The sequence below is a fragment of the Sphaerodactylus townsendi genome, linkage group LG11, assembly GCF_021028975.2.
Source record: "Sphaerodactylus townsendi isolate TG3544 linkage group LG11, MPM_Stown_v2.3, whole genome shotgun sequence".
Lineage (NCBI taxonomy): Eukaryota > Metazoa > Chordata > Lepidosauria > Squamata > Sphaerodactylidae > Sphaerodactylus > Sphaerodactylus townsendi.
In genome coordinates this window covers 74765360-74791936 of record NC_059435.1, presented here as the reverse complement: position 1 = coordinate 74791936, position 26577 = coordinate 74765360, and the positions used below count along the sequence as shown (strand labels likewise).

The following is a 26577-nucleotide window of genomic DNA, read 5'->3' as shown; positions in this document are numbered from 1 at the left end:
TGTCCAGTTTTGTTTAACACATGTTCTGCAACTGCAGATTTTTCAGGATGGTTAAGCCGGCAGTGTCTTTTGTGTTCCTTAATACGGGTCTGAATGCTGCGTTTTGTGGTTCCTATGTAGACCTTCCCACAGCTACAGGGTATGCGATATAGTCCTGCAGAAGTGAGGGGGTCTCTCTTGTCCTTTGCTGAGCGTAGCATTTGCTGTATTTTCCTGGTGGGTTTGAAGATGGTCTGTAGGTAATGCTTTTTCATCAGTTTCCCTATTTGATCTGTGTTTCCCTTGATGTATGGTAGAAATATTTTTCCTGTGGTGATTTCCCTTCCTCTCCCCACGACAGAAACCTTGTGGAGCAGGTGGGGCTGAAAAAATATCTGAAGAACCCAAGGTCACCAGCAGGTTTCATGTGTAGGAGTGGGAAACAAATCCAGTTCACCAGATAAGACTCCGCCGCTCATGTGGAGGTGTGGGGTATCAAACACAGTTCTCCAGATTAGAGTCCACCAGCTATTAACCACCACACCTCGCTATAGTAATATATTTCAGTCTCCCTTTGAAATCAAGGAATTCATCTTTAGTGGATTCTTGCTGAAGAGTATTTTTTTTAGCAAGCCTTTATTGGCATAGACAACCATACAACAATAATAAAAAACGGATTAAAAAGCATATACAATACAGGAAATAAATGTTAGGTCGAAGGAAATCTACTGGCATTTAGTAATTTCCAGGAGAAAGTCTGCTACTATCATGCAGAGAGAAGAATCAGGATTGTCCAATGTAGCATAATCTAATTAAATCGGGGAGGTTGGGTAAATGTAAAGGAGTAAGATTCACATACTTGGATCTGATTTCCTTGAATCTGAGACAGTGTAGTAATTGGTGGGCCAGAGATTCAACTGAGCCATCGTTACATGGGCACAATCTTTTAGCCTTTTCTTGCTTATTAAATCTGCCATGTAACAAGGCAGAGGGCATAACATTAAACCTGGCGAGCATTATGGCTCTCCTTTGAGTGGGGTTTATTAAGCAATACAGGTAGTGTGCCAAGTGGCCCCGTTCAAATGGGAGAGAAAAATACAGAGGGGAGCACGTTTTCTTGGCTGCGGTGATTAGGGTAGCTGAAGAGTATTGATAACATTTGTTGTCATGTGTTCTAGAAATATTTTTTAACAAAATACAACTCCAGCCGAAGATTCAGATGACGACAATGTTGTGTGTGGACTCCTTTTTATTCTTGTATATGGATGTATTAATTACTTAAAGGGATTAGCATTTTCTTTCACATAGCTTTAAGGCATTTGACAACCAGCATAGGTGTGAACATTATTTTTATTCTACTATCTGCTTTGAATTTCTGCTTGAGGAGAGAAACTAGGATATAAAATCCAGGTGCCACTGAACTCGAATCCAACTCAGGATATAAATTGTTATAAGTATGTGGAACGTACAGGGGCATTTAACATTTGCAGCGTTGCTTTCTTATACTTTACAGCTCCCAAAAAGCCTCCGTCTCAGCCTCCGGTTGACCCAGTGGTGAAAAATAAAACAGAAACCTCAGTGACGTTAGCTTGGTCCCTCCCTAAGATGGAGCGCCCCATCTCCATCGATGGATACTTGGTGGAACGCAAGAAGGTGACAGGATTCACTTGGCTGAGGTGCCATGAATCCCTCATTACCGCAACCGAATTTACAGTGAGCAACCTCGCCGAAGAGTCCGACTACCATTTCCGAGTATCAGCAGTCAACAATTATGGGCAGAGTGATCACCTTGAGTTCCCAGGAACTCTGCACCTTGGTGAGTGGAAACAGTCTTTATAACTGCAGTCTTTAGAACGGTGGACAACCTTTTGGTACATGTTTGGGCGTGGAGTGGTTGGGGTACACCAGGGTACACTAAGGCCCTTTCTGCACAAATCCCTGAAAACATTCTAAAACATTTTCAATCCCCTCCGTTACCACAATGTATGTCCATATTCACCCCCTCGAAACAATTCCTGGCCACCATTTTGTGATTTCCTTCCCATTTGTTAAAGTTTGTTGTCCAGTTGATGCTTCACAGCTTCATGGTGTGATTCTCTGCGTCTTCTGTACCCCATCCTTTGAAGGATAGTTCTAGGAATGGCCAAAAACTTCATGGTAAAACCATAGATCTCCCCTAGTTATTCCTAGAGTGCCACCTTGTATCACTTCTGATTTTTCTCCAGCCAACAATGCCATTTTTTCCTTTTCTACCACTGCTCTGTTTCGGCATCTAAGGTTGCCTTATTGACATTTTTGAGCCTGGAGACCCAGAAAGCCAAGATCTTGGGATACCCATACACCAAATAAAGGAAATATCAAGTTGGAAGTTTGTGGCTAAGGAGCAGGGGTTTGAATGGAATCTGAATCCAAATGATTAAAGGAATTGGAATACTGGATTTATTTCTGAATTCAAATTCATTAGCAACCAACTCATTTTGGGTGTGTTCTATCTTCTCCTTCAGATCCTTGATCATTTTAACAATTGCATTTTGTTCTTCACCCCTAGAACCAGTGATGGCTGTGAGAACCCCACTGAAAACGGTAGATGTAGTTCCAGGCAGGGATGCTACTTTTACTGTTGACCTCACTAAAACCTGTTCTGGCTCATGGTACCTTAATGGCAAAGTCTTACAGAACAGCGACAAATACATCATTACAAGAACCCAAACGACTCACAGCCTCACCATCAAGAGGGTGACAAGGAGTGACCGAGATGCAGAGGTGAAGTTTGTCACCAATGGTATTGAAGCCACTGCCAAGATAAGACTGAGAGGTATTTTTAATACATATATTGCTTGTTCTGTATGTCTGATCTAGTGAGGGAAATGTGGTAATCCCACATTTAGAGCCAGCAAACTCTGTGGCCCTGTCCGCACGGGCCAATAAACCCAGGTTAACCATGAAATAAAACCTGGGTTGGGGGGGGGGGGGGAACTTCGCACGGATCCCGCTCCTAACGCGAGTCCGCTCCGCGTTTCCCCCTCAACCCGGGTTTTTCAAGAATCACATTATCAGCGATTCTTTAGTCGTAATGTGGATTTCAGTCACTCGCAAGCAAACGGCTCCCCCAGGAAGCAATTGCTTCCTACTGGTTCCGGTGGGTTTTCCGGGCTGTGTGGCAGTGGTCTGGTGGATCTTTTCTGGGCCACACAGCCCGGAAAACCCACCAGCACCAGTTGAATCCGGCTGTGAAAGCCATTGACAATAAATTGCTTCCTAGTTTTTAAAGGTCCTCCCTGAGCAGCTATGCAGCATGGGAGGTGAGTTTTTTTAAAAGATGCACTTCTGTGCGAAGGCATGACAGCAGCCCGCATTGCTTACACAGGCTCCGTTCGCTGCTTGCACGGAGGCATGCGAGTGGGACAGCAGGAGAGCGGGTTACTTTATCCCTCCTGCAACCCGCTGTCCTGGTGTTGTGTATTTTTCACAAAGATAAAGAAAGAAGAAGAAGAGAAGAAGAGTTTGGATTTATATCCCCCCTTTCTCTCCTGCAGGAGACTCAAAGGGGCTTACAATCTCCTTGCCCTTCCCCCCTCACAACAAACACCCTGTCAGGTAGGTGGGGCTGAGAGAGCTCCGAGAAGCTGTGACTAGCCCAAGGTCACCCAGCTGGCGTGAGTGGGAGTGCACAGGCTAATCTGAATTCCCCAGAGAAGCCTCCACAGCTCAGGCGGCAGAGCCGGGAATCAAACCCGGTTCCTCCAGATTAGATACACGAGCTCTGAACCTCCTGGAAGGAATCAATACTTTGTACTTTCGTTCAATACTTTGTACTTTCATTCACAGAAAATGAAGTCAACATTTAAATATTGTTGCTTTTCTTTGTTTCTCCAAGAATTTTTCTAGCCCAGGGGTAGGGAACCTGCGGCTCTCCAGATGTTCAGGAACTACAATTCCCATCAGCCTCTGTCAGCATGGCCAATTGGCCATGCTGGTAGGGGCTGATGGGAATTGTAGTTCCTGAACATCTGGAGAGCCGCAGGTTCCCTACCCCTGTTCTAGCCGGTCCTGGTGACGTGACCTCTAACCATCTCAGGATCCACTAGATCCGCTGAAATTCGCTAGATTTTTAATGGACACGAAACATGATCTCGGCTGGAATGTCAAATCATTGGCCTGCATTCACCTCTTTCCTGACTTTCTTTCTCAGAAGAGGCAGCAAAGTTCATGGACACGGTTGGACCAGCCCCTGGGATTTCAGTGAGACTCTCTGAGAAGTTTGAACTGGTTTGTGAGGTGTCGTCAGAAAGCGATTCTGTCATCTGGAAGAAGGGTCAGAAGGAGATTAGGCCGGACGAGAGAACGGCATACACTTTCCAGGGAACACAACGGAAACTCATTATCAGGGACGCAAGACGGCAGGACGAAGGGATCTACACCTGTGTAACCAAGGATGACAAGCTAACATTTCATGTCACGGTGAAAGGTGAGCAACGGTCAAATCTCCTCATATCTCCATGACCAGGAAATGGTGTTGCCCCGGGCACCATTCCCCGCCCCCACTACGCCTCTGCCGGCACTCGTATCCTGAGATTATTTTTTACCCAGAACTTTTATTTATTAGCACAGATTCCACCACCACACCACAGTTCCTCTTTAAATGAACTGGCTATTGAAGAAGTCTAATAGCATTCCTCCCCACCCCTCAAGCACTGAGAAAACACCAAAATTTTGTACATCGGTATCCAATCAAAGAACAAACTATTTTTTATTTATTTTATTTATGTAGCTATTTTATTTATTAATTAATTAATTAATTAATTAATTAATTAATTAATTAATTAATTAATTAATTAATTAATTAATTAATTAGACTTTTATACCGCCCCATCCCCGAGGGGCTCTGGGCGGTGTACAACATTAAAAACACAGTTAAAATAAACTAGGTAAAACAATTAAAGCAGCAATAATAGTAGGAGGCGTCCAGCGAACCCCATTTTGTTTTTATGAAATCCTCCCCAGGAGGGAGAAACGGCAAGTCCCATTGGCTGGAAAAAGGCCCAGATGTCAAGAGCCAACAGGGAGGGGGGGGCACCTTCAGCGGCTGGTCCCTCCAAAGGGCCGGCGGAACAACTCCGTCTTACAGGCCCTGCGGAACTCACTAAGATCCCGCAGGGCCCGGACAGCTGGAGGAAGAGCGTTCCACCAGGCTGGGGCCAGCGCTATAAAGGCCCTGGCCCACGTGGAGGCCAGTCGCATCATTGAGGGGCCAGGGACCACTAACAGATTGGCCTCCGCCGAGCGGAGAGGCCGTGCAGGGACATATGGGGTGATGCGTTCTCGAAGGTACGAGGGTCCCAGGCTGCATAAGGCCTCAAAGGTCAACACCAGCACCTTGAAGATGATTTGGAACTCTACCGGGAGTTATGCTCTTCTGTATTTGTTTTTTCTGCTCCAGAGCCCGAGGAAGTATTTGCCGACAAGGAGAAAGTCCAGAAAGAGGTGAAAGCCATCATTTCAGAAAACGCCTGTCTCAGCTGCGAGGTGTCCCAGTCGGAGGAGGAAGTGAAGTGGTTCAAAGACAGGAAACTGATCGCCTCCAGCAAGAAATTTAAAATAGAATCCGAAGGCCGATCCCGACGGCTGATTGTCCAGCAGGTGGAGAAGAAGGATGCCGGGGAATACACCTGTGAGGCTGCTGGCCAAAAACTGGCCTTCAAAGTCATTGCAACAGGTATACGAAGCCCGTGCGTTATCTTTGTATCCCTAACATATCTGAGGCTGCCATTGGCTTTGGACTGTCTCAGGGGTCTGCAACCTGCAGCTCTCCAGATGTTCATGGACTACAAATCTCATCATCCCCAATTGGCCGTGCTGGCAGGGGATGATGGGATTGGTAGTCCACGAACATCTGGAGAACCGCAGGTTGCAGACCCCTGGACTATCTCTTCCTTTGGAAAATGCACAGTACATGAATAGCTCTCAGAAATGATATCTGCAAGCCAGTTGGGTATAGTGATTGGATCAGGGCCTGAGAGATCCAGGTTCAAATCCCGACAGTCCAGAAAATCTGATTGAGGCTGTTAGATTATAACTTTAGCTGTTTTTTTGGAACTGACAGTGCTAACTCTCTACATAGGCATTTCCCTGTATTTTTGGTACTCTCTCAAATCTCTACTGTACCATGAAGCTTGACGGGTGACAGTACGTCAATCACCATGCATATTCTAGCTTTAAGTTTATTGACTCCATTGCTGCAAATATTGTTGCTAAATTTAGCTTTCTAAAACATAAGAACATAAGAACATAAGAACAAGCCAGCTGGATCAGACCAGAGTCCATCTAGTCCAGCTCTCTGCTACTCGCAGTGGCCCACCAGGTGCCATTGGGAGCTCACATGCAGGATGTGAAAGCAATGGCCTTCTGTGGCTGTTGCTCCCGAGCACCTGGACTGCTAAGGCATTTGCAATCTGAGATCAAGGAGGATCAAGATTGGGAGCCATAAATCGACTTCTCCTCCATAAATCTGTCCAAGCCCCTCATAAAGCTATCCAAGTTAGTGGCCATCACCACCTCCAGTGGCAGCATATTCCAAACACCAATCACACGTTGCGTGAAGAAGTATTTCCTTTTATTAGTCCTAATTCTTCCCCCCAGCATTTTCAATGTATGCCCCCTGGTTCTAGTATTGTGAGAAAGAGAGAAAAATTTCTCTCTGTCAACATTTTCTACCCCATGCATAATTTTATAGACTTCAATCATATCCCCCCTCAGACGTCTCCTCTCCAAACTAAAGAGTCCCAAACGCTGCAGCCTCTCCTCATAAGGAAGGTGCTCCAGTCCCTCAATCATCCTCATTGCCCTTCTCTGCACTTTTTCTATCTCTTCAATATCCTTTTTGAGATGTGGCGACCAGAACTGAACACAGGACTCCAAGTGCGGTCGCACCACTGCTTTGTATAAGGGCATGACAATCTTTGCAGTTTTATTCTCAATTCCTTTCCTAAAAGAAGAAGATTGCCACTGGGTTGCATGAAGACCCATCTGCGGGACGCCACAAGCAATAAACTTAACCAAATGTGGTCCTAAACAAGACCTTCAACTGCCTCCTAAAGATCAAAAGTGAGGGGCTGGGCTGTGAAGGCTGGGCTCTATAGCACTGTACTCTGCTGAGATCCACCCGCCAAACCAGCCATTTTCTACAGGTGAACTGATCTCTAAAGCCTCTTTAGTGAAGTTTCGAGCTATGTTAATCGGGAGCTTCTGCTGCCCCTAAGAAGGGGCACGGAGTGACTGAAGGCCTCTTTATCCCATTCCTTTCTCCCTGCAGAAGCGGAGGACATCTTTGCCAACAAAGAGAAGGTCCAGAAGGAGGTGAGGGTTGTCCTTTCGCAGAATGCCTGCCTGAGCTGTGAGGTGTCCCAGGCCAAGACGGATGTGAAGTGGTTCAAGGACGGGAAGCTCGTCGCCTCCAGCAAGAAATTCAAGGTAGAATCCGAAGGCAAATCCCGACGGCTGACGGTGCAGCAGGTGGAGAAGAAGGATGCCGGGGAATACACCTGTGAGGCTGCTGGTCAAAAACTGACCTTCAAAGTCATTGCAACAGGTATACGAAGCCAGTGCGTTATCTTTGTATCCCTGACATATCCGAGGCTGCCATTGGCTTTGGACTGTCTCAGGGGTCTGCAACCTGCCGCTCTCCAGACGTTCATGGACTACAAATCCCATCACCCCCCAACTGGGCCACAAGGCGCTGGTGGTGGGGATGATGGGGATTTTGTAGTCCATGAACGTCTGGAGAGCTGCAGGTTGCAGACCCCTGAGATAGTCCAAAGCAAATGGCAGAAGCTTACCTTCAAAGTAATTGCAACAGGTACAAGAAGCTTGCTTGTTGTTTTGGTGGTAACTCTGGATTGTGAAACACCTGGGGATTGTAGTGGTGGAGCGTGGAGAGGGCAGGTTTTGGGGGTGGGACTTCAGCATGGTTGAATGTCTATAATTTAGAATCAGTCGTAATTCTTGGAGATCCCCAGGCCCCACCTGGAAGTTCAATATACAAACGAACAGTAGAGTGGGTGCAACAAGAGACCCGGAAACCAACTACTTTGCAACCAATGGCTAGCAGTACAAACATAGTGAATCATTTCCGAGCTAGATAAAACTTATTCTTCACATGAACCATGCCTTACAGTCTCAATTTTAATCCAAACAAAATACAAACTACTACTAGTCTCTTTGTACCACAATAGCCAGGGGAGGAGGGAGAGGAGAAGAAAGTGGAAATTAGACCTAACAGTATCAGTCTAAGAACAGACAAGAGGTGACAGAAAAGGACGGAAGGGTCTCTAACCTTACAGCCCTATCTAGCTAACCTTTTGCCCACCCCCTGTTGGCTCTTCTTCTCCGTTCCTTTCCATGCTAGACACGGCTTCTTCCAACAATATTTCCCTCCTTCCCTACAGCTGCAGAAGCTGAGGATGTTTTCGCCAACAAGGAGAAGGTGCAGAAAGAGGTGAAGGCCGTCCTTTTGGCGAATGCCTCCTTCAGTTGCGAGGTATCCCGGGCCGAGACGGAACTAAAATGGTTCAAGGATGGAGTGCGGATCACCTCTACCAAGAAATACAGCCTGGAATCTGAAGGTAAATCCAGACGCCTGGTGGTGCAGCAGGTGGAGAAGAAGGATGCCGGGGAATACACCTGTGAATCTGGTGACCAGAAGCTGACCTTTAAGCTGGATGTCACAGGTAAGAGTGAAAGATGTTTTTTTTGGGAATGAGAGATGTTTTCCCCAGGAACCCAGCTGGGCAGCCAACATCAGGAAGGCTAAATATAGCACTGTTCTTTCCCTTGGACTTTGTGTGTTTTTCTCCTGCAGTTGTCAGGGATAGACTTTGAGTACTCTGACCAGAGAAAGTGGATGTATGGGTGGGTGTGTCGGGAGGGTGGGTATGTTAAAAAAAAAATCTAGAGTGCTGTTTTTATGTTTTATATTTCAATTTATAACCTGTCCTTCTCCACAGGGCTCAGGGCGGTAAACAACAATAATGATAAAACATACAAAACAGAATAATAATAAAAGCATAAAGCAGTTTAAAACAATAACAATAGATGGCAACATCCCATACCCTTAACACATCTCTGGGAGGCCACAGACAAGAAGTTGATTCAGTTCAGACCCGGCTGGCCAGATGTTGAAGCCTGGAAGTGACATTCTGTAGCTCTAGGACAGTGCCAGAGGTGGCACTCAGAGCCCTCTCTGTGGGCACACGTGCACAGAGTTCATCATGTGGGGGGGGGGCCTGGAAAATTCCCCCCCACACACACTAATAATAATATTACTCCAGGGCTGGCCTGGGCCGCTGGGCAATAACGCAGTAGGTAAATCCTGTTAAGTGCTGTTAAACTCTACTGATTTTCAAGGGAAGAACTAAAGCGTGTCTTTGATTTTGGGGTAAGTTTCGTTGTTGGCTAAGGGGCTTGTTTGTTCCCCCCTAGGGTCATGATTCACCCATTCAAAGTGTTGCATGGTTGCTTAAAAGCAAAGCCACCGACTACCACCAAGCTTACTCCCAAGTAATGTGTGCCTTGGAGCCAACCGTTTTTTCTAAATTATTTTCTAAATTATCAGTATTCAGGTTAAATTGCCGTGTTGGCACTTTGCGATAAATAAGTGGGTTTTGGGTCGCAGTTTGGGCACTTGGCCTCTAAAAGGTTCACCATCACTGCTCTAGGAAATGTCGGGAACTGTAGTAAAACCATAGAGTTCCTGGTGATTCCTAGAGCTACCCAGTGCCACTTCCAGGTTTTCCCTGGAAGTGATGTCACGGCACACGGGCTGTGAACATTGTTCTTTCTTCTGCTCCCACTTAGAGAGGCAGCAGACCATGAGGGCTGCCTGGCAACCCTGTTCAGAAACAGTAGCCCCCTCACAGTCATCTCTTAAAATAATTTCAAAGTGGTTTTTGAATTGAGAATAAGAGAATTGAGAATAAAACTGCAAGGATTGTCATGCCCTTATATAAAGCCGTGGTGCGACCGCACTTGGAGTACTGTGTTCAGTTCTGGTCGCCACATCTCAAAAAGGATATTGAAGAGATAGAAAAAGCGCAGAGAAAGGCAACGAGGATGATTGAGGGACTGGAGCACCTTCCTTATGAGGAGAGGCTGCAGCGTTTGGGACTCTTTAGTTTGGAGAGGAGACGTCTGAGGGGGGATATGATTGAAGTCTATAATATTATGCATGGGGTAGAAAATGTTGACAGAGAGAAGTTTTTCTCTCTTTCTCACAATACTAGAACCAGGGGGCATCCATTGAAAATGCTGGGGGGAAGAATTAGGACTAATAAAAGGAAACACTTCTTCACGCAACGTGTGATGGGTGTTTGGAATATGCTGCCACAGGAGGTGGTGATGGCCACTAACCTGGATAGCTTTAAAAAGGGCTTGGACAGATTTATGGAGGAGAAGTTGATCTATGGCTCCCAATCTTGATCCTCCTTGATCTCAGATTGCAAAGGCCTTAGCAGACCAGATGCTCGGGAGCAGCAGCAGCAGAAGGCCATTGCTTTCACATCCTGCACGTGAGCTCCCAAAGGCACCTGGTGACCACTATGAGTAGCAGAGAGCTGGACTAGATGAACTCTGGTCTAATCCAGCTGGCTTGTTCTTATGTTCTTATGTCCTTATGTTTACCTAAAGGTAGGGTAGATGCTGAACCCTAGCAGCATATGTCACCAGCCAAAAGATGTTTCCTGTCTTTCCCCCCACGACAGAAGCGCCAGATGCATTTATTAACAAGGAGAGGGTGATGAAGGAGGTGAAGGCCGTCCTAAAGGAGAGTGCCGCCTTGTCCTGCGAAGTCGCATCTGCCGAGACGCAGGTGAAATGGTACAAGGACGGGAAGCCACTCAGCTCCAGCAAGAAATTCAGGACGGAGACAGACGGCACCTCCCGCAAACTGGTCCTCGAGCAGGTGGAGAAGAAAGATGCTGGGGATTACGTTTGCGAAGCTGCTGGCCAAAAACTGGCTTTCAAGGTGGAAGCTGTAGGTAAGCCTCTTTCCCTCTTACACAAGGCGGATGTCACAGAGGAGAGAGCAGGAAGTCTGTGAGTGTGTGAAACTTGGGCCCCTTCCGCACATGCAGAATAACGCACTTTCAATCCGCTTTCACAATTGTTTGCAAGTGGGTTTTGCTATTCTGCACAGTAAAATCCAGCTGTAAAGTGGTTTCGCACATTCCTTCATAGCAAAGTCTGTCATAAACTACAAGCAGGAACTGTCAGGATGCCAGGAGGAGGAAGAGGAGGAGGAGGAGCGGGAGGAGGAGGAGGAGGAGGAGGAGGAGTTTGGATTTATATCCCCCCTTTCTCTCCTGCAGGAGACTCAAAGGGGCTTACAACTCCTTTCCCCTCCCCCCTCACAACAAACACCCTGTGAGGTAGGTGGGGCTGAGAGAGCTCCGAGAAGCTGTGACTAGCCCAAGGTCACCCAGCTGGCGTGTGTGGGAATGTACAGGCTAATCTGAATTCCCCAGATAAGCCTCCACAGCTCAGGCGGCAGAGCCGGGAATCAAACCCGGTTCCTCCAGATTAGACACACGAGCTCTTAACCTCCTACGCCACCGCTGCTCCTGGATACAGGTCTTGGCATGGATGGATACAGGTCTTGGCACCCACTCTCAATTGCCAAGTCAGTGAGTTCCAAAGGACTAGAAGACGTCCTCCATGTTTAAGTCATTTCCTTCAATGTTCTGGAGTGCTTTTGAAAACATGGAAATCCCGACGTTTTTGTCCGTATCAGTTGTGAATTTTTCCTCGCCTTGTTTCCTCTTCCAGAGCCAGAGCCGAAATTCCAGAAGAAAGTTGCCCAGGAAGAGCCGATCTCCATCCAAGAGCACAAGAGCATCAACCTGACGGCCACAGTCGTGCCTGATAACGCCGAGGTCAAATGGTTTAAGGACGGCAATGAGATAAAAAGCAACAAGAAGTGTGAGATTAGAAAAGAAGGCGCATCTCGGTCCTTGATTGTGAAGCTGGCGGACAAGACAGACACAGGCGTGTACACTTGTGAGACCAAGAGTGATAAGCAGCAGTTCCAGGTACAAGTTCAAGGTAAGAGAAGCAGGTCAGAATTATTTAGAACCAGGAATAAATAGAAACAGAAGCTACATAAATACAGTGGAACCTTGATTTTCGTCCGTAATCCATCCGAAAACAATTGGCGAAATCCAAAACTGATGAAAACCGAGGCTCCAATTGAAGCCACTGTTGAAAGCAGTAGGTCGCCGGTTTTCACTGCAAAATTAGCGCATGCACGCTGGTGAAAACTAACGAAAACTGAAGCAACGAATGAAAACCGAGGCAAAATTGTTGCCCAAAGAATCTGCGGAAACCGAAACCGATGATTTCCGAAGGTGACCAAAACCGAGGTTCCACTGTATATATGTTGGAAAGCTTAATACTGTGGCCTGTACATTGACCAGTTTTCATGTATTTGCTTATCTTATATGCTAGCAGTCAAGTGTGGCCTCATTTGTGGATACTTAAATCTGTGGACTGGGACTGTGCTGATGTAAAATAGATAATCAGAAAAATTGGAAAAAACTTGCAAAAACTTGCAATTCTTGCCTTGAAAACTGTGACGACAGAAAAGAAAAAAAAAGGATGCTGAATGATATTCTCCTTTTAGTTGGCATGATGCTCTTGTTTGCCTGGTTTCTTTCGAGTTGAATTCAGCAAGTGGGAAATCAGACAATAGAAAGTTAGCCAGTCTTTGAGAATGTATAGAAAGTTCATCTGTCTTTGAAAATGTCCTGTTCAGCATATTTAAGGAGGTAGTCAAAACAGGGAAAATTGTAGTATTTTTAAAATTTATTAAAACATTTGTACCCCACTTTTCTTCATGGTTCTTCATGGTTCAAGGCGGCTTACGTAAATATGCCTTAGCAGACCAGGTGCTCAGGAGCAGCAGCAGAAGGCCATTGCTTTCACATTCTGCCTGTGAGCTCCCAAAGGTACCTGGTGGGCCACTGCGAGTAGCAGAGAGCTGGACTAGATGGCCTCTGGTCTGATCCAGCAGGCTCTTTCTTATGTTCTTAAGGCCATTGCTTTCACATCCTGCACGTGAGTTCCCAAAGGCACTTGGTGGGCCACGGCGAGTAGCAGAGAGCTGGACTAGATGGACTCTGGTCTGATCCAGCAGGCTCGTTCTTATGTTCTTATTTGCGTAACTTGTTTCTTGGTGTACGTTTGATATCCAAATTTCCGTCTCCCTACTAATCTCAGAAATCCCAGTGAAGTTTGCCAAGAAGTTGGAGCCAGTTAAAGCTGAGATCGGAGGCACCTTGACCCTGAGCTGTGAACTGGGCCAGGCAAGAGGCGAAGTTGTCTGGCGCAAAGATGGAGTGGAGCTGAAAGCCAACAAGCGATACCAAATGCACGAGATTGGCGAAAAGCGTGTCCTGGTGGTAACGGGGCTTCGGACCGAAGACAAGGGAGAATACTGCTGTGAAGCACGGGACGACAAGTGCAGCATTCAAGTGACCCCCATCGGTACGAGTTGGATCCCAGGCCCCAGTTGGGGGGGGGGGGCAAATTATTTGCCAAAGGGCTGCCCCATTGCTGTGCATTTGAGGGCCTCCCCCTCACGTTATTGATTGATTGATTGATTGATTGATAGAGAGAGAGAGAGAGAGAGAGAGAGAGAGAGAGAGAGAGATAGCTAGAGAGATAGCTAGCTAGCTAGCTAGCTAGCTAGATAGACAGATAGACAGATAGACAGGCCGCCTCATCCCCGAAGGGCTCGAGGCGGCTCACAACATACTATACGCCAACAATCCATAAAATACATAATAGCAATCTCATTAAAACAAATCATTAAAATAGTCAATTAATTTAAAAGCAGCAACAATTTACTTTAAAACTAAATAATGAGGTTAAGGCAAGCAAATTAACAACAACAACAGCAGCAGCAGCAGCAGCAGCAGGCGCCCGAACTGTGCCCCCCCTCCCTCCCCCCTCTACTCTAGTTCCTGAACTAGGGTCCCTCTACCATCTATGGGACCCCTCTCTCCCTCCTTTGGGGAGGTTTTTTTAAATTGGATTTTGTTGCTGACGCTGTTTTTATATGTTTAAATGCTGTATTTATTTTAAATGGACTTGATTGTATGTTTTAAACTGTTGTTCACCGCCCAGAGCCCTTTGGGGGTAGGGCGGTATAAAAAACTGATACATAAACAAAGAAAGAAAGAAAGAAAGAAAGAAAGAAAGAAAGAAAGAAAGAAAGAAAGAAAGAAAGAAAGAAAGAAAGAAAGAAAGAAAGAAAGAAAGAAAGAAAGGGCAGGGTGCCAGAGGTAGCGCAGAGCCCTCTCTGTAGACGCACAGACAAGTGCCCCCCACCCACATATCTAGGCTGGAGGCTCGATTTAAGTGGCATTAAACCTAAGACCCTAATTTTTGGGGGGGGAAGCAGTGTAAGAGTAACACTGTTAAGTGCTGTTAAACCCCACTGATTTTCATGCAAAAGAACTAAGTGTGATCAACTACCTGGGAGTAAGCTCGGTAGCTGGCAATGGGGTTTTGCTGCTCGAAGTAAAGCCCTCTAGAGATCATGATTCACCCAGTTGGAAATTGCACGAGGATTTGCTTCAAAGCAAAGCCGCGACTACCACCAAAGCTTATTCCCGATAATGCACGCCTTGGGGTAACGGTTTTCTAAGCGAAACCTCAGTATTCTAAAGGTTAGAATTGCGTGTTGGCTGGAAATAAATAAATTGGTTTGGGTGCAATTTAGGCCTTCAGTTAAAGCTCCATCCATCACTGGTTTAAAACAATAGCAGTAGATGGCACCATCCCATACCCTTAACACATCCCTGGGAGGCCACAGACAACAATTTGATTTGGTTCAGACCCGACTGGCCAGATGTTGAAGCCTGGAAGTGACATTCAGTAGCTCTAGGACAGTGGTGGCGAACCTATGGCACGGGTGCCAGAGGTGGCACTCAGAGCCCTCTCTGTGGGCACACGTGCACAGAGTTCATCGTAATGGGGAGGCAGAAAATTCCTTTTACACACACATCTAAGGCAGCCTGGGCCGCTGGGCACAACGTGGAGTAACCCTGTTAGGAGTGCTGTTAGAGCCCCACTGTTGATTTTCAAGGGAAGAACTAAAATCCTTTACCTGGGAATTGCTTCGGTTGCTGGCAGTGAGGGCTTTCTTCACAACCCCTAGAATTATTGATTCCACCCATTCAAAAGTATTTGCATGGTTGCTTAGAAGCGAAGCCACCGACTACCACCAAGCTTACTCGCAAGTAATGTGTGCCTTGGAGCCAACCGTTTTTTTCTAAATTATTTTCTAAATTATCCGAAATGTTCAAGGTTAAATTGCATTGTTGGCACTTCGATAAATAAAGTGGGTTTGGTGGTTTGGGCACTTAGCTCTAAAAGGTTCACCATCACTGCTCTAAAGGAAATGTCAGGAACTGTAAAGTAAAACCGTAGAGTTCCTGGTGGATTCCTAGAGCTACCCGGAATCACCACTTCAGGTTTTTTCCTGGAAGTGATGTCCAGAAGATACATGGGCTGTGAACTTTTTTTCTTTCTTCTGCTTCCACTTAGAGAGGCAGCAGACCATGAGGGCTGCCCGGTAGCCTGTTCAGAAACAGTAGCCCCTCACAGTCATCTCTTAAAACAATTTCAAGTGGTTTTTTTGAATTGAGAGAATAAAGGCTGCAAAGATTGTCATGCCCTTATATAAAGCTGTGGTGTGACGCGCCGGAGTACTGTGTTCAGTTCTGGTGGCTACATCTCAAAAAAAAAGGATATGAAGAGATAGAAAAAGTGCAGAGAAGGGGCAGCTTGAGATGATTGAGGGACTGGAGCACCTTCCTTATGAGAAGAGGCTGCAGCGTTTGGGACTCTTTAGTTTGGAGAGGAGGCGGCTGAGGAGGGATATGATTGAAGTCTATAAAATTATACAGGGGGTAGAAAATGTTGACAGAGAGAAATTTTTCTCTTTCTCTGTCACCTAGAACCAGGGGCATCCATTTAAGAAATGCTGGGGGGGAAGAATTAGGACTAAAGGAAACACTTCTTCACGCAACGTGTGATTGGTGTTTGGAAGATGCTGCCACAGGAGGTGGTGATGGCCACTAACCTGGATAGCTTTAAAAGGGCTTGGACAGATTTATGGAGAGAAGTTGATCTATGGCTCCCAATCTTGATCCTCCTTGATCTCCAGATTGCAAGGCCTGTATGAACCAGATGCTTTCGGGAGCAGCAGCAGCAGAAGAGCCATTGCTTTCACATCCTGCCGTGAGCTCCCAAAAGGCACCTGGTGACCACTATGAGTAGCAAGAGGCTGGACTAGATGAACTCTGGTCTGAAATCAGCTGGCTTGTTCTATGTTCTTATGTCCTTATGTTTACCTAAAAGGTAGGGTAGATGCTAGACCCTAGCAGCATATGTCACCAGCCAAAGATGTTTCCACTGTCTTTCCCCGACAAGAAGCCAGATGCATTTTATTAACAAAGGAGAGGGTGATGAAGAGGGAGGTGAAGGCCCGTCCCTAAAGAGTGCCGCCTTGTCCTGTCAGCATCTGCGAGGCACTTGGGTGAGAGAGAAGTAGTACAAGAATGAGGAAGCCACTCAGCTCAGCAAGAAATTCAGGACAGGAGACAGGCCAGCACCTCCCATAAAACTGGTCTCGAGCAGGTGGAGAAAGAAAGATGCTGGTGATTCGTTTGAAGCTGCTGGCCCAAAACGGCTTTCAAGAATTGGAAGCTGTAGGTATCCTTTCCCTCTTACACACAAAGCGGATGTCACAGAGGGAGAGCAGGAAGTCTGTGAGTGTGTGAAACTTACGGCCCCTTCCGCTTTATGCCAGAATAATAATGCACTTTCAATCGCTTTCACAATTGTTTGCAAATTAGGTTTTTGCTATTCCGCACAGTAAAAATCCAGCTGTAAAGTGGTTTAAGCATTCCTTCATAGCAAAGTCTGTCATAAACTACAAGCAGGAACTGTCAGGATGCCAGGAGGAGGAGGAGGAGGGAGGAGGAGGGAGGAGGAGGAGGAGGAGGAGGAGGAGGAGTTTGAATTTGCATCCCCCTTTCTCTCCTGCAGGAGACTCAAAGGGCTTAGCTCCTTTCCCTCCCCCTCACAACAAACACCCTGTAAGTGGGAGTGGGGCTGAGAGCTCCGAGAGCTGTGACTGGCCCAAGGTCACCCAGCTGGCGTGTGTGGGAATGTACAGGCTAATCTAGATTCCCAGATAAGCCTCCCACAGCTCAAGTGGCAGAGCCGGGGAATCAAACCCAGTTCCTCAGATTAGACACAGGCTCTTAACCTCCTCCTTACCGCTGCTCCCTGGATACAGGTCTTGGCATGGATGGATGCAGGTCTTGGCACCCTCTCAATTGCCAAGTCCAGTGAGTTCAAAGGACTAGAAAGGCGTCCTCCATGTTTAAGTCAGTTTCCTTCAATGTTCTGGAGTACTTTTTGAAAACATGGAAATCCCGACGTTTTTATCCGTATCAGTTGTGAATTTTTTCCTCGCCTTGTTTCCTCTTCAGAGCCAGGCGAAATTCCAGAAGAAAGTTGCCCAGGAAGAGCCGATCTCCATCCAAGAGCACAAAGAGCATCCAACCTGGCCACAGTCGTGCCTGATAACGCCCGAGGAGTCAAATGGTTTAGGGCCCGGCAATGAGATAAAAGCAACAAAAAAAGTGTGAGATTGAAAAGGCATCGGTCCTTGATTGTGAAGCTGGCCGGACCACAAGACGAACACAGAAGTGTACACTTAATGAGACCAAAGAGTGATAAGCAGCAGTTCAGGTACAAGTTCAAGGTAAGAGAAGCGGAGTCAAATTATTTAGAACCAGGAATAAATAGAAACAGAAGCTACATAAATGCAGTGGAACCTTGATTTTCGTCAGTAATCCATCCGAAAACAATTGTGAAATCCAAAACTGATGAAAACCGAGGGCTCAGTGGAAGCCACTGTTAGAAAGCAGTAGATTAGCAGTTTTCACTGCAAAGAATTAAGCATGCAGCCTGGTGAAAACTAGCGAAACTGGGCTTAATGAAGACTGAAAACCGAGGCAAAGGTGTTGCCCAAGAATCTCTTGAGGAAGCGAGAGCGATGATTTCAGGAGGGTGACCAAAACCGAGGGTTCCACTGTATATATGTTTGGAAAGCTAATACTGTGGCCTGTACATTGACCAGTTTTCATGTATTTGCTTATCTTATATGCTAGCAGTCAGAAGTGTAGCTCATTTGTGGATACTTAAAATCACACTGGACTGGGACTGTGCTGATGTAAAATAGATAATCAGAAAAAATTGGAAAAACTTGCAAAACTTGCAATTCTTGCCTTGAAAACTGTGACAGAAAAGAAAAAAAAAAGGATGCTGAATGATATTCTCCTTTTTTAGTTGGCATGATGCTCTTGTTTACCTGGTTTCTTTGAGTTGAATTCAGCAAGTAGGAAATGAACAATAGAAGAGTTAATGAAGTCTTTTGAGAATGTAATAGAAATTTCATCTGTCTTTGAAAATGTCATATTCCAGCATATTTAAGGAGGTAGTCAAAACAGGGAAAATTGTAGTATTTTAAAATTTATTAAAACATTTGTACCCCACTTTTCTTCATGGTTCTTCATGGTTTAAAGTAACTACGTAAATATGCCTTAGCAGACCAGGTGCTCAGGAGCAGCAGCAGAAGGCCATTAACACATTCTGCATAGCCAGGCTCCCAAAGGTGTGCCTGGTGGGCCACTCTTGAGGAAGTAGCAGAGAGCTGGACTGGGCTGGCCTCTGGTCTGATCCAGCAGGCTCTTTCTTCTTATGTTCTTAAGGCCATTGCTTTCACATCCTGCAAGTGAGCTCCCAAAAGGAGCTTGAGTGGGCCCGCAGCTGAAGTAGCCAGAGAGCTGGACTAAGGTGGACTCTGGTCTGATCCAGCAGGCTGTTCTTATGTTCTTATTTGCGTAGCTTGTTTCTTGAGTGTCGTTTGATATCCAAATTTCCGTCTCCCTACTAATCTCAGAAATCCCAGTAGGATTTGCCAAGAAGTTGGAGCCAGTTAAAGCTGAGATGGAGGCACCTTGACCCTGAGCTGTGAAGACTGGGCCAGGCAAGGCTGAGAAGTTGTCTGAAGCATAAAGATGGAGTGGAGCTGAAAGCCAACAAAAGCGATGCAAATGCGAAGTTAGTAGCGTGTCCTGGTAGTAGCAGGGCGGACCGAAGACAAGGGGGAGAATACTGCTGTGAAACCTTGGGACAGAGTGCAGCATTCAAGTGACCCCATGCGTGCAGTTTGGATCCAGGCCCCAGTTGGGGGGGGGCAAAATTATTTATAAAGGGCACCATTGCTGTGCATTTGAGGGCCTCCCTACGTTATTGATTGATTGATTGATTGATTGATAGAGAGAGAGAGAGAGATAAAAGCTAGAGAGATAGCTAGCTAGCTAGCTAGCTAGCTAGATAGACAGATAGACAGATAGACAAGGCAGCCTCATCGAGAAGAATTTCAAGTGACTCACAACACTACTATCATACAACAATCCATAAAATGCATATGCTTAATCTCATTAAAACAAATCATTAAAATAGTCAATTGAATTTAAAACTGGCAACAATTTGCTTTAAAACTAAATAATAGCCAGAGGTTAAGGACAGAAACTGGAGTTAACAACAACAACAGCAGCAGCAGCAGCAGCAGCAGGCGCCCGAACTGTGCCCCCCCCCCCTCCCCCTCTGCTGGTTCACAGACTGAGGGTCCCTCTACCATCTGGGACCCCTCCCTCCTTTGGGGAGGTTTTTTTAAATTGGATTTTGTTGCTGACGCTGTTTTTATATGTTTAAATGCTGTATTTATTTTAAATGGACTTGATTGTATGTTTTAAACTGTTGTTCACCGCCCAGAGCCCTTTAGGGGAGTAAGAGGTATAAACAAATACATAAACAAAGAAAGAAAGAAAGAAAGAAAGAAAGAAAGAAAGAAAGAAAGAAAGAAAGAAAGAAAGAAAGAAAGAAAGAAAGGCCGGAAGGGGAGAGTGTCAGGGCCCAAGATGGAAACAGGCCCTGGCAGATAGAGATAGGTAGCTTCAGCGGGGAACGGCAAATCCGCGGCCGGCCTCCCCCAAAGCCCGGCAGAACAGCTCCGTCTTACAGGCCCTGCGGAACTCACCAAGGTAACAAACCACTTTGAAGACATCATGAAAGCAAATAATAGGGATCCGGAACTTGGTGGATCCTCCATAAAGAAGAGTGGCTTTTGGGTAGAGCAGTGAAGGGAGGAGAGAGCAGGCCATCGTAGGGCAAATAGTACAAGCCATATTCCCCAACCCAAAGTTGCAACCCTAAACATAGGGATTATCCACAATAAAACAAGCCATAAACTCAGGATCGATCAGCCTCCAGCATCCTAAAGGCACCTACAGAACTGCCCTTAGGCAAAAAAAAAACAGACCCTGAAGATAGTTTATGATGGCCGGCTGTTCACTGTGGGTGTTCCTCAGCCTCGCCTGCTCTGGCACGAAAAGTCACACCAGAAGTGCTCCCACTTTCTCCGAGACAAGATTTCTTGGCCTTCTGCACCTCCTCTCTCAACGCACCTCCTCTTTCTTGCCCTGACATGCTTCCCATCCAGAGGTGGGATCCAGCAGGTTCTCACCAGTTCCCGAGAGTGGGTGACTAATTATTTGTGTATGCCGAGAGGGGGTTACTAATTGGGTCTGCTGTTCTGTTAGAAATTCCATTAGGTCCAAAAATCATCAAGTCCTGTTGTTTCCCATGTGGCTGATTAGCGAAGGTAGAAAACGGGATAATTCTCCCTGTTGTTGGGCTGTTTTAAAAACATGTTTTAGAAATATGGCAAAGTTCCTTGTTTAAGGAAAGCATCCTTCTTTTGATTTCTAGAAACAAAATTAAGTATCTGAAAGTATTAACTATTTGACAGGCAGTCAATTAGAGGAGAAGTAATTGTTTCTGTTGGCAGTAGATGATAGAGCTTGCTATTATGAGTTTAAATTATGGACAGAAAGATACCAGCTGGAAATTAGGAACTTTTTTTTTACAGTCAGAGTTTTTTACAGTAACACAGAAATTATTAATGTCCCCCCCCGGAATGCCCGGCCACGCCCCCGTCATGCCCCGCCCAATCCCATTGGCGCTACGCCACTGTTTGAATCCCACCACCATGGGAACCTGTTATTAAAATTTTTGGATCCCACCACTGTTCCCGTCCCACTGCGCCTCTACGCTGGTGAGTTGGCAAATGTGTAGATGCCTGCTGTTATTGTGATAAAATATTTTTTCATCTTCCAGTTCCCAGAGTGGTGAAGTTTGTCAAAGGCCTTCATAACATAGTAGCTGAAGAAGGCAAAGAAGCTGTGTTCAAGTGCTCCGTCTCTCCCAGCGACGCCGCTGTCACGTGGAGCCACAACAAAACTAAAATCAAGGCCAGCAAGAAATACGTGATCGCTCAGAAGGAAACCAACCACAGCCTCGCCATTACCGACCTGACCTTGAAGGACTCTGCTGAAGTCTGTGCGGATGCAGAAGGAGTGGAAAGCAAAGCGACCCTCAAGGTTGAAGGTGAGACGGGGGAAGCAGCAAAGAATGCAGTTGACATCACTGAATAGGTAGCTTCTTTAGCCTTTCACTGTGAAGAAGAAGAGTGAAGAAGAGTTTGGATTTATATCCCCCCTTTCTCTCCTGCGGGAGACTCAAAGGGGCTTACAATCTCCTTTCTCTTCCCCCCTCACAACAAACACCCTGTGAGGTAGGAGAGAGCTCCGAGAAGGTGTGACTAGCCCAAGGTCACCCAGCTGGCGTGTGTGGGAGTGCACAGGCTAATCTGAATTCCCCAGATAAGCCTCCACAGCTCAGGTGGCAGAGCTGGGAATCAAACCCGGTTCCTCCAGATTAGATACACGAGCTCTTAACCTCCTACGCCACTGCTGCTCCTTTGGTTGGGTTGACTACCAGCGTGGTATGGTGGTTAAGAGTGGTGGCCTCTAATCTGGAGAACTGGGCTTGTTTCTCTGCTCCTCCCCGTGAAGCCTGCTGGGTGACCTTGGGCCAGTCCCAGTTCTTCCAAACTCTCTCAGCCCCACCTACCCCTGTTGTTGTGGAGAGAGTAAGGGAAGGATTTGTAAGCTGCTTTGCGACTCCTCGTGGTAGAGAAAAGCAGGGTATGAATTCAACTGTTCTCCTAAATGTGGCACAATGAGGTGGTAGAATCCTGAGATGGCAGAATGGAGTGTGTTGTGTCATACTACTGGGGTGGGGGTGCTATCGTATACTTTGAATTCTTTGCTAATGGTTAATTAATTAAAAAAGAGCCCCTCCACTACCAGAAATCTAACATTCTAGGGCTGTGGTGGCGAACCTTTGGCACTCCAGATGTTATGGACTACAATTCCCATGGCCAATTAGCCATGCTGGCAGGGGCTGATGGGAATTGTAGTACATAACATCTGGAGTGCCAAAGGTTTGCCACCACTGTTCTAGGGAAAAACAGTTTGGTGCGTGCAGAGGGGGCGTTTATTTATTTAAGCTCAATGTTGGTAGGGACCATGACTGTCATCTGACCCAACCCCCTCCTGCCTATGCAGCAGCTACAACTATAATATCTCCATCAAGAAGGCTACCCACTGATACTTTGAAATGTCCGACGATGAACTATCCGCCTTGCTCTGTATGGTATTCCTTTAGGTATTGGAAGGTGGAAATCATATCATTTGGGCAAGTGTCTCTTTGATAGAGTAATTCCTGGCTCCTTCAACCATTCCTCATGGCCTCCAAGACCTTCACCAGCCTCACTGCCCTATTCTGGATTCGGTCCAGCTTATTGCTATAAGAGAGCATTATTTTTTTTTTGATTCTCCACTTGTGTTTGGCATTAGCACGGTTCCAGCATAGTATAGTGGTTAAAGAGTGGTGGATTCTACTCTGGAGGTTTTTATTCCCCACTCCTCCACAAGAGCAGCAGCAGTGGTGGGATCCAAAAATTTTAGTAACAGGTTCCCATGGTGATGGGATTCAAACAGTGGCGTAGCACCAATGGGGCTGGGCAGGGCACGACGGGGTCGTGGTCAGGCATTCTGGGGGCAGGGCATTAATAATTTCTCTGTTACTGTAAAAAACTCTTACTGTAAAAAAAAAGTTCCTAATTTCCAGCTGGTATCTTTCTGTCCATAATTTAAACCCAATGTAGCAAGTCCTATCGTTTACTGCCAACAGAAACAACTACTTCTCCTCGAATTGATTGCCTGTCAAATACTTAATACTTTCAAATACTGAATTTTGTTTCTAGAAATCAAAAGAAGGATACTTTCCTTAAACAAGGAACTTTGCCATATTTCTAAAGCATGTTTTTAAAACAGCCCAACAACAGGGAGAATTATCCCGTTTTCTACCTTTGCTAACCAGCCACATAGGAAACAACAGGACTTTATGATTTTTGGACCAGGTGGAATTTCTAACGGAAAAGCAGACCCAATTAGTAACCCCCTCTAGGCACACACAAATAATGCATAACCCACTCTCGGGAACTGGTGAGAACCTGCTGGATCCCACCTCTGAGCAGCAGACTCTTATCTGAACCACTTTGAGACTCCTGACGGTTGAGAAGAATGGGGCATAATCCAAACTCTTCTTCTTGTTTCTGCCACTTTATTTCTCTGTCACCTCACTGTACTATTAGATCACAGACAGCGGTAGAATTCTGGGTAGTATCGTTTTAAGTTGCAAATAACACTCTGGGAACGGAGTGTCCCATTTTTGGATGCCCCTTCTACGACATAAACCCGCAAGTCAGGAACAAGACATTGTCCTGGTACTTAATGGTTGGTAGACAATAATTTTTAGTTTCGCAGTTTCAGAATTTTCTGGGAATTGCATTTTTCCCCCTGTGCTTATGTGTGTGTGTTGCATTCAGAGGCACCAGTGTTATTTGTGAAGAAACTGGAGACCAAATCTGTTGAGGAGAAGGAGAAGGTGGTTCTGGAAGTGGAGCTAAGCAAGCCGACCACGGAGGTGAAGTGGATGAAGAACAGCAGCGTGCTCCACCCGGACGCTAATTTAGAGGTCAAGGCTGATGGGGCAAAGCACAGCCTGGTCATTAGGAGTGCCTCCTATGCAGACCGGGGCTTCTATTCCTGTGAAACCCTCCATGACAAGACCCAGGCGAAAGTCAATGTGGAAAGTAAGTCCAGTGTCATTGTTTTGTGAGGGTAACTGGGCTGGTTGGGGAGCTGGATTTAAATCCAGCTGCTCCTATGAAACCTAATAGATTGTTGGGGTATGAGCATTTGAGGGAGTTGGGGATGTTTTGTCTGGAGAAGTGAAGGTTAAGAGGTCACATGATAGTGTAACCTCTATCTGTGGGTTCTGTGGGGCAGAACTTGGAATGAATTTGCAACAACAAATTTTTAAAAACAAAATTGTTTACTTTCTTAACATATAACATATAACATCAACATTTAACATCACACTTCAAGGTCCTGTTCAGGTTGCATTTTGAAGTCCTTATATTTACAGTCTACGGATACTGCCAAGTCCAATTCTTCTTTGCAAGTGGGTTGGCTCCTGAAGACTCCAAGGGCTTGATGAACAGGATTCAACATGATGAAAGTTTCCAGGAGAACTCTCACCCATTACAACCACAAAAAGAAACCCTGAAACAATAAACTCCAACATTTACAACATAGCAAAAATAAACAACTACCTTCCCACTAGTTCCCAACAATATTGCAGTTACCTTAACAAGGTGTTAAGGGCTTTTACAAATCAAGGTCCGAGTCTGGTAGCCTTGTCTCCTCCAAACTATGAGCTCTGCAGCCTCTTGCTGCTTTGAGTCTCCACCCCTTACTGCGTCAACCCATTCTGAGCATGGGGGTTACAATAGCCCTGTTTAGATATTTGAAGGGGTGTCATGTTGGTGAGGGAGCAGGCTTGTTTTCTGCTGCCTCAGAGACTGGGACACGGAGTCATGGGTTCAAAGTGCAGGAAAAGAGATTCCACCTAAACATCAGGAAGAACTTCGTGACTGTCAGGGCTGTTTGACGGTGGAATGCACTGCCTCGGAGCGTGGTGGAGTCTCCTCCTTTGGAGGTTTTTAAAGAGAGGCTGGGTGGCCATCGGTCAGGAGTGCTTTGATTGTGTGTTCCTGCATGGCAGGGGGTTGGACTTGTTGGCCCTTGTGGTCTCTTCCAACTCTATGATTCTAAAGTTCCTATGTGGTGCTCCTGGTTGTCAGCTGCTCCTGCTACCCGAAGTGGTGGAAGTCTTTCCCTTTTGGAGTGACAGATTAACGAGAGCAGACCCTTGGACAAGCTCCAAGGAAGTTGGCTCAAGTATCCCAGAGGACAAGCTGGCGCAGAAACAGTTTCTCAATTCACGGTAGAAATATTTGCGTGATCACTCAACTCTACTTGGCTCTGCACATCAGCTGGGTTGTATGAGCAGCCCCATTCTGCAGAGTCTGGTTTACAGAACAAAAAGTGCTGTTGGTTCTGGTCTCCCCCCTCCCCCTGTTACATCTCAGGAGGCATGCCTTCTTGTGCTGTGCCTTCACGCGGCAAGGCGTTTAGCTAATCCCTTCCCTTGAAGTTCACGCCCCAAAATATCCCCACTGTGCTTACAAACACATTCCCCAGATTTGAGTGATGGAATATCTACTGACTCCATCGAAAGGTCATCCCTATATCAGGGATGCTGGATTTTCTGGAATATCCCCTAGCGTAAGGAGTGAACCGTCGGAGAAGGGACCTTCAAGAGACAGCTGGAAAATAAATCAGAAGGTATATATTTGCTTTAACATGGCTGGGGAAAATTTACAGGTATACACATTCTCCACCCCCCACCCCCCAACAGATCAGAGGTGCCTTTTTCAAGTAAGGACATTGTAGGGGAGGAGAGGGTTATAATATTCCCCTCCACAGTTATAGCACATATTTTCTTTAAATTAAACCATGAAAAATTTAAAAATTAAATCTTACAGGTGGCAGGCTTAATGTACAGGAACTACTGGCGAAACCTAGTGTAAATTCCTGTTAAGATCTCTGCTACTAGGTGTATTTAGCATAATGATGCGGCTGGCCTCCACACGGGCCAGGACCTTTACAGGACTGGCCCCGGCCTGGTGGAACACCCTTCCTCCAGCTGTCCGGGCCCTGCAGGACCTCGGTGAATTCTGCAGGGCCTGTAAGACCGGGTTGTTCCACTGGGCCTTTGGAGTGCCCAGCCGCTGATGTGGTGCCCCCTCACTGCTCTTTGCCCTTGTGCTATTACATCAGGGTTCCCCTCATATTGAGGGGCCCGCCGTCCCCCTTCTTGGGGTAGGTTTTAATCGGGGTTTTCTGGACGCCTCTTGCTTATTTATTTATTAATTATTATCCGCTGTTTTATATGAGTTTTTAGGATGTTTTATTGATTATTAATGGGATGGAGCCTATGTGTTTGTGTACTGTGTATGATTTGCTCCTGTTTAATGTTGTTTGAATTTTGTTGTTTACCGCCTGGAGCCCTTCAGGGATCGGGCGGTATAGAAATTGAAGAAATAAATTAAAAAAAAATAATTATTAATCCGATGGGGTTAAGGCTGAC

General features: G+C 46.1%; 1 protein-coding gene across 1 annotated transcript in view; it reads left to right on the top strand.

Annotated features, from left to right (window-relative positions):
* OBSCN (obscurin, cytoskeletal calmodulin and titin-interacting RhoGEF) overlaps positions 1-26577 on the top strand; it is a 121799-nt gene that overhangs the window by 35199 nt on the left and 60023 nt on the right. The window contains exons 5-15 of the mRNA XM_048510508.1: positions 1493-1795; positions 2528-2794; positions 4172-4447; positions 5420-5695; positions 7292-7567; positions 8424-8705; positions 10734-11009; positions 11797-12072; positions 13246-13512; positions 21292-21561; positions 23909-24175. Of these exons, the coding sequence (XP_048366465.1) occupies positions 1493-1795; positions 2528-2794; positions 4172-4447; positions 5420-5695; positions 7292-7567; positions 8424-8705; positions 10734-11009; positions 11797-12072; positions 13246-13512; positions 21292-21561; positions 23909-24175 (3036 nt within the window). The remainder of the gene's footprint in view (positions 1-1492; positions 1796-2527; positions 2795-4171; positions 4448-5419; positions 5696-7291; positions 7568-8423; positions 8706-10733; positions 11010-11796; positions 12073-13245; positions 13513-21291; positions 21562-23908; positions 24176-26577) is intronic.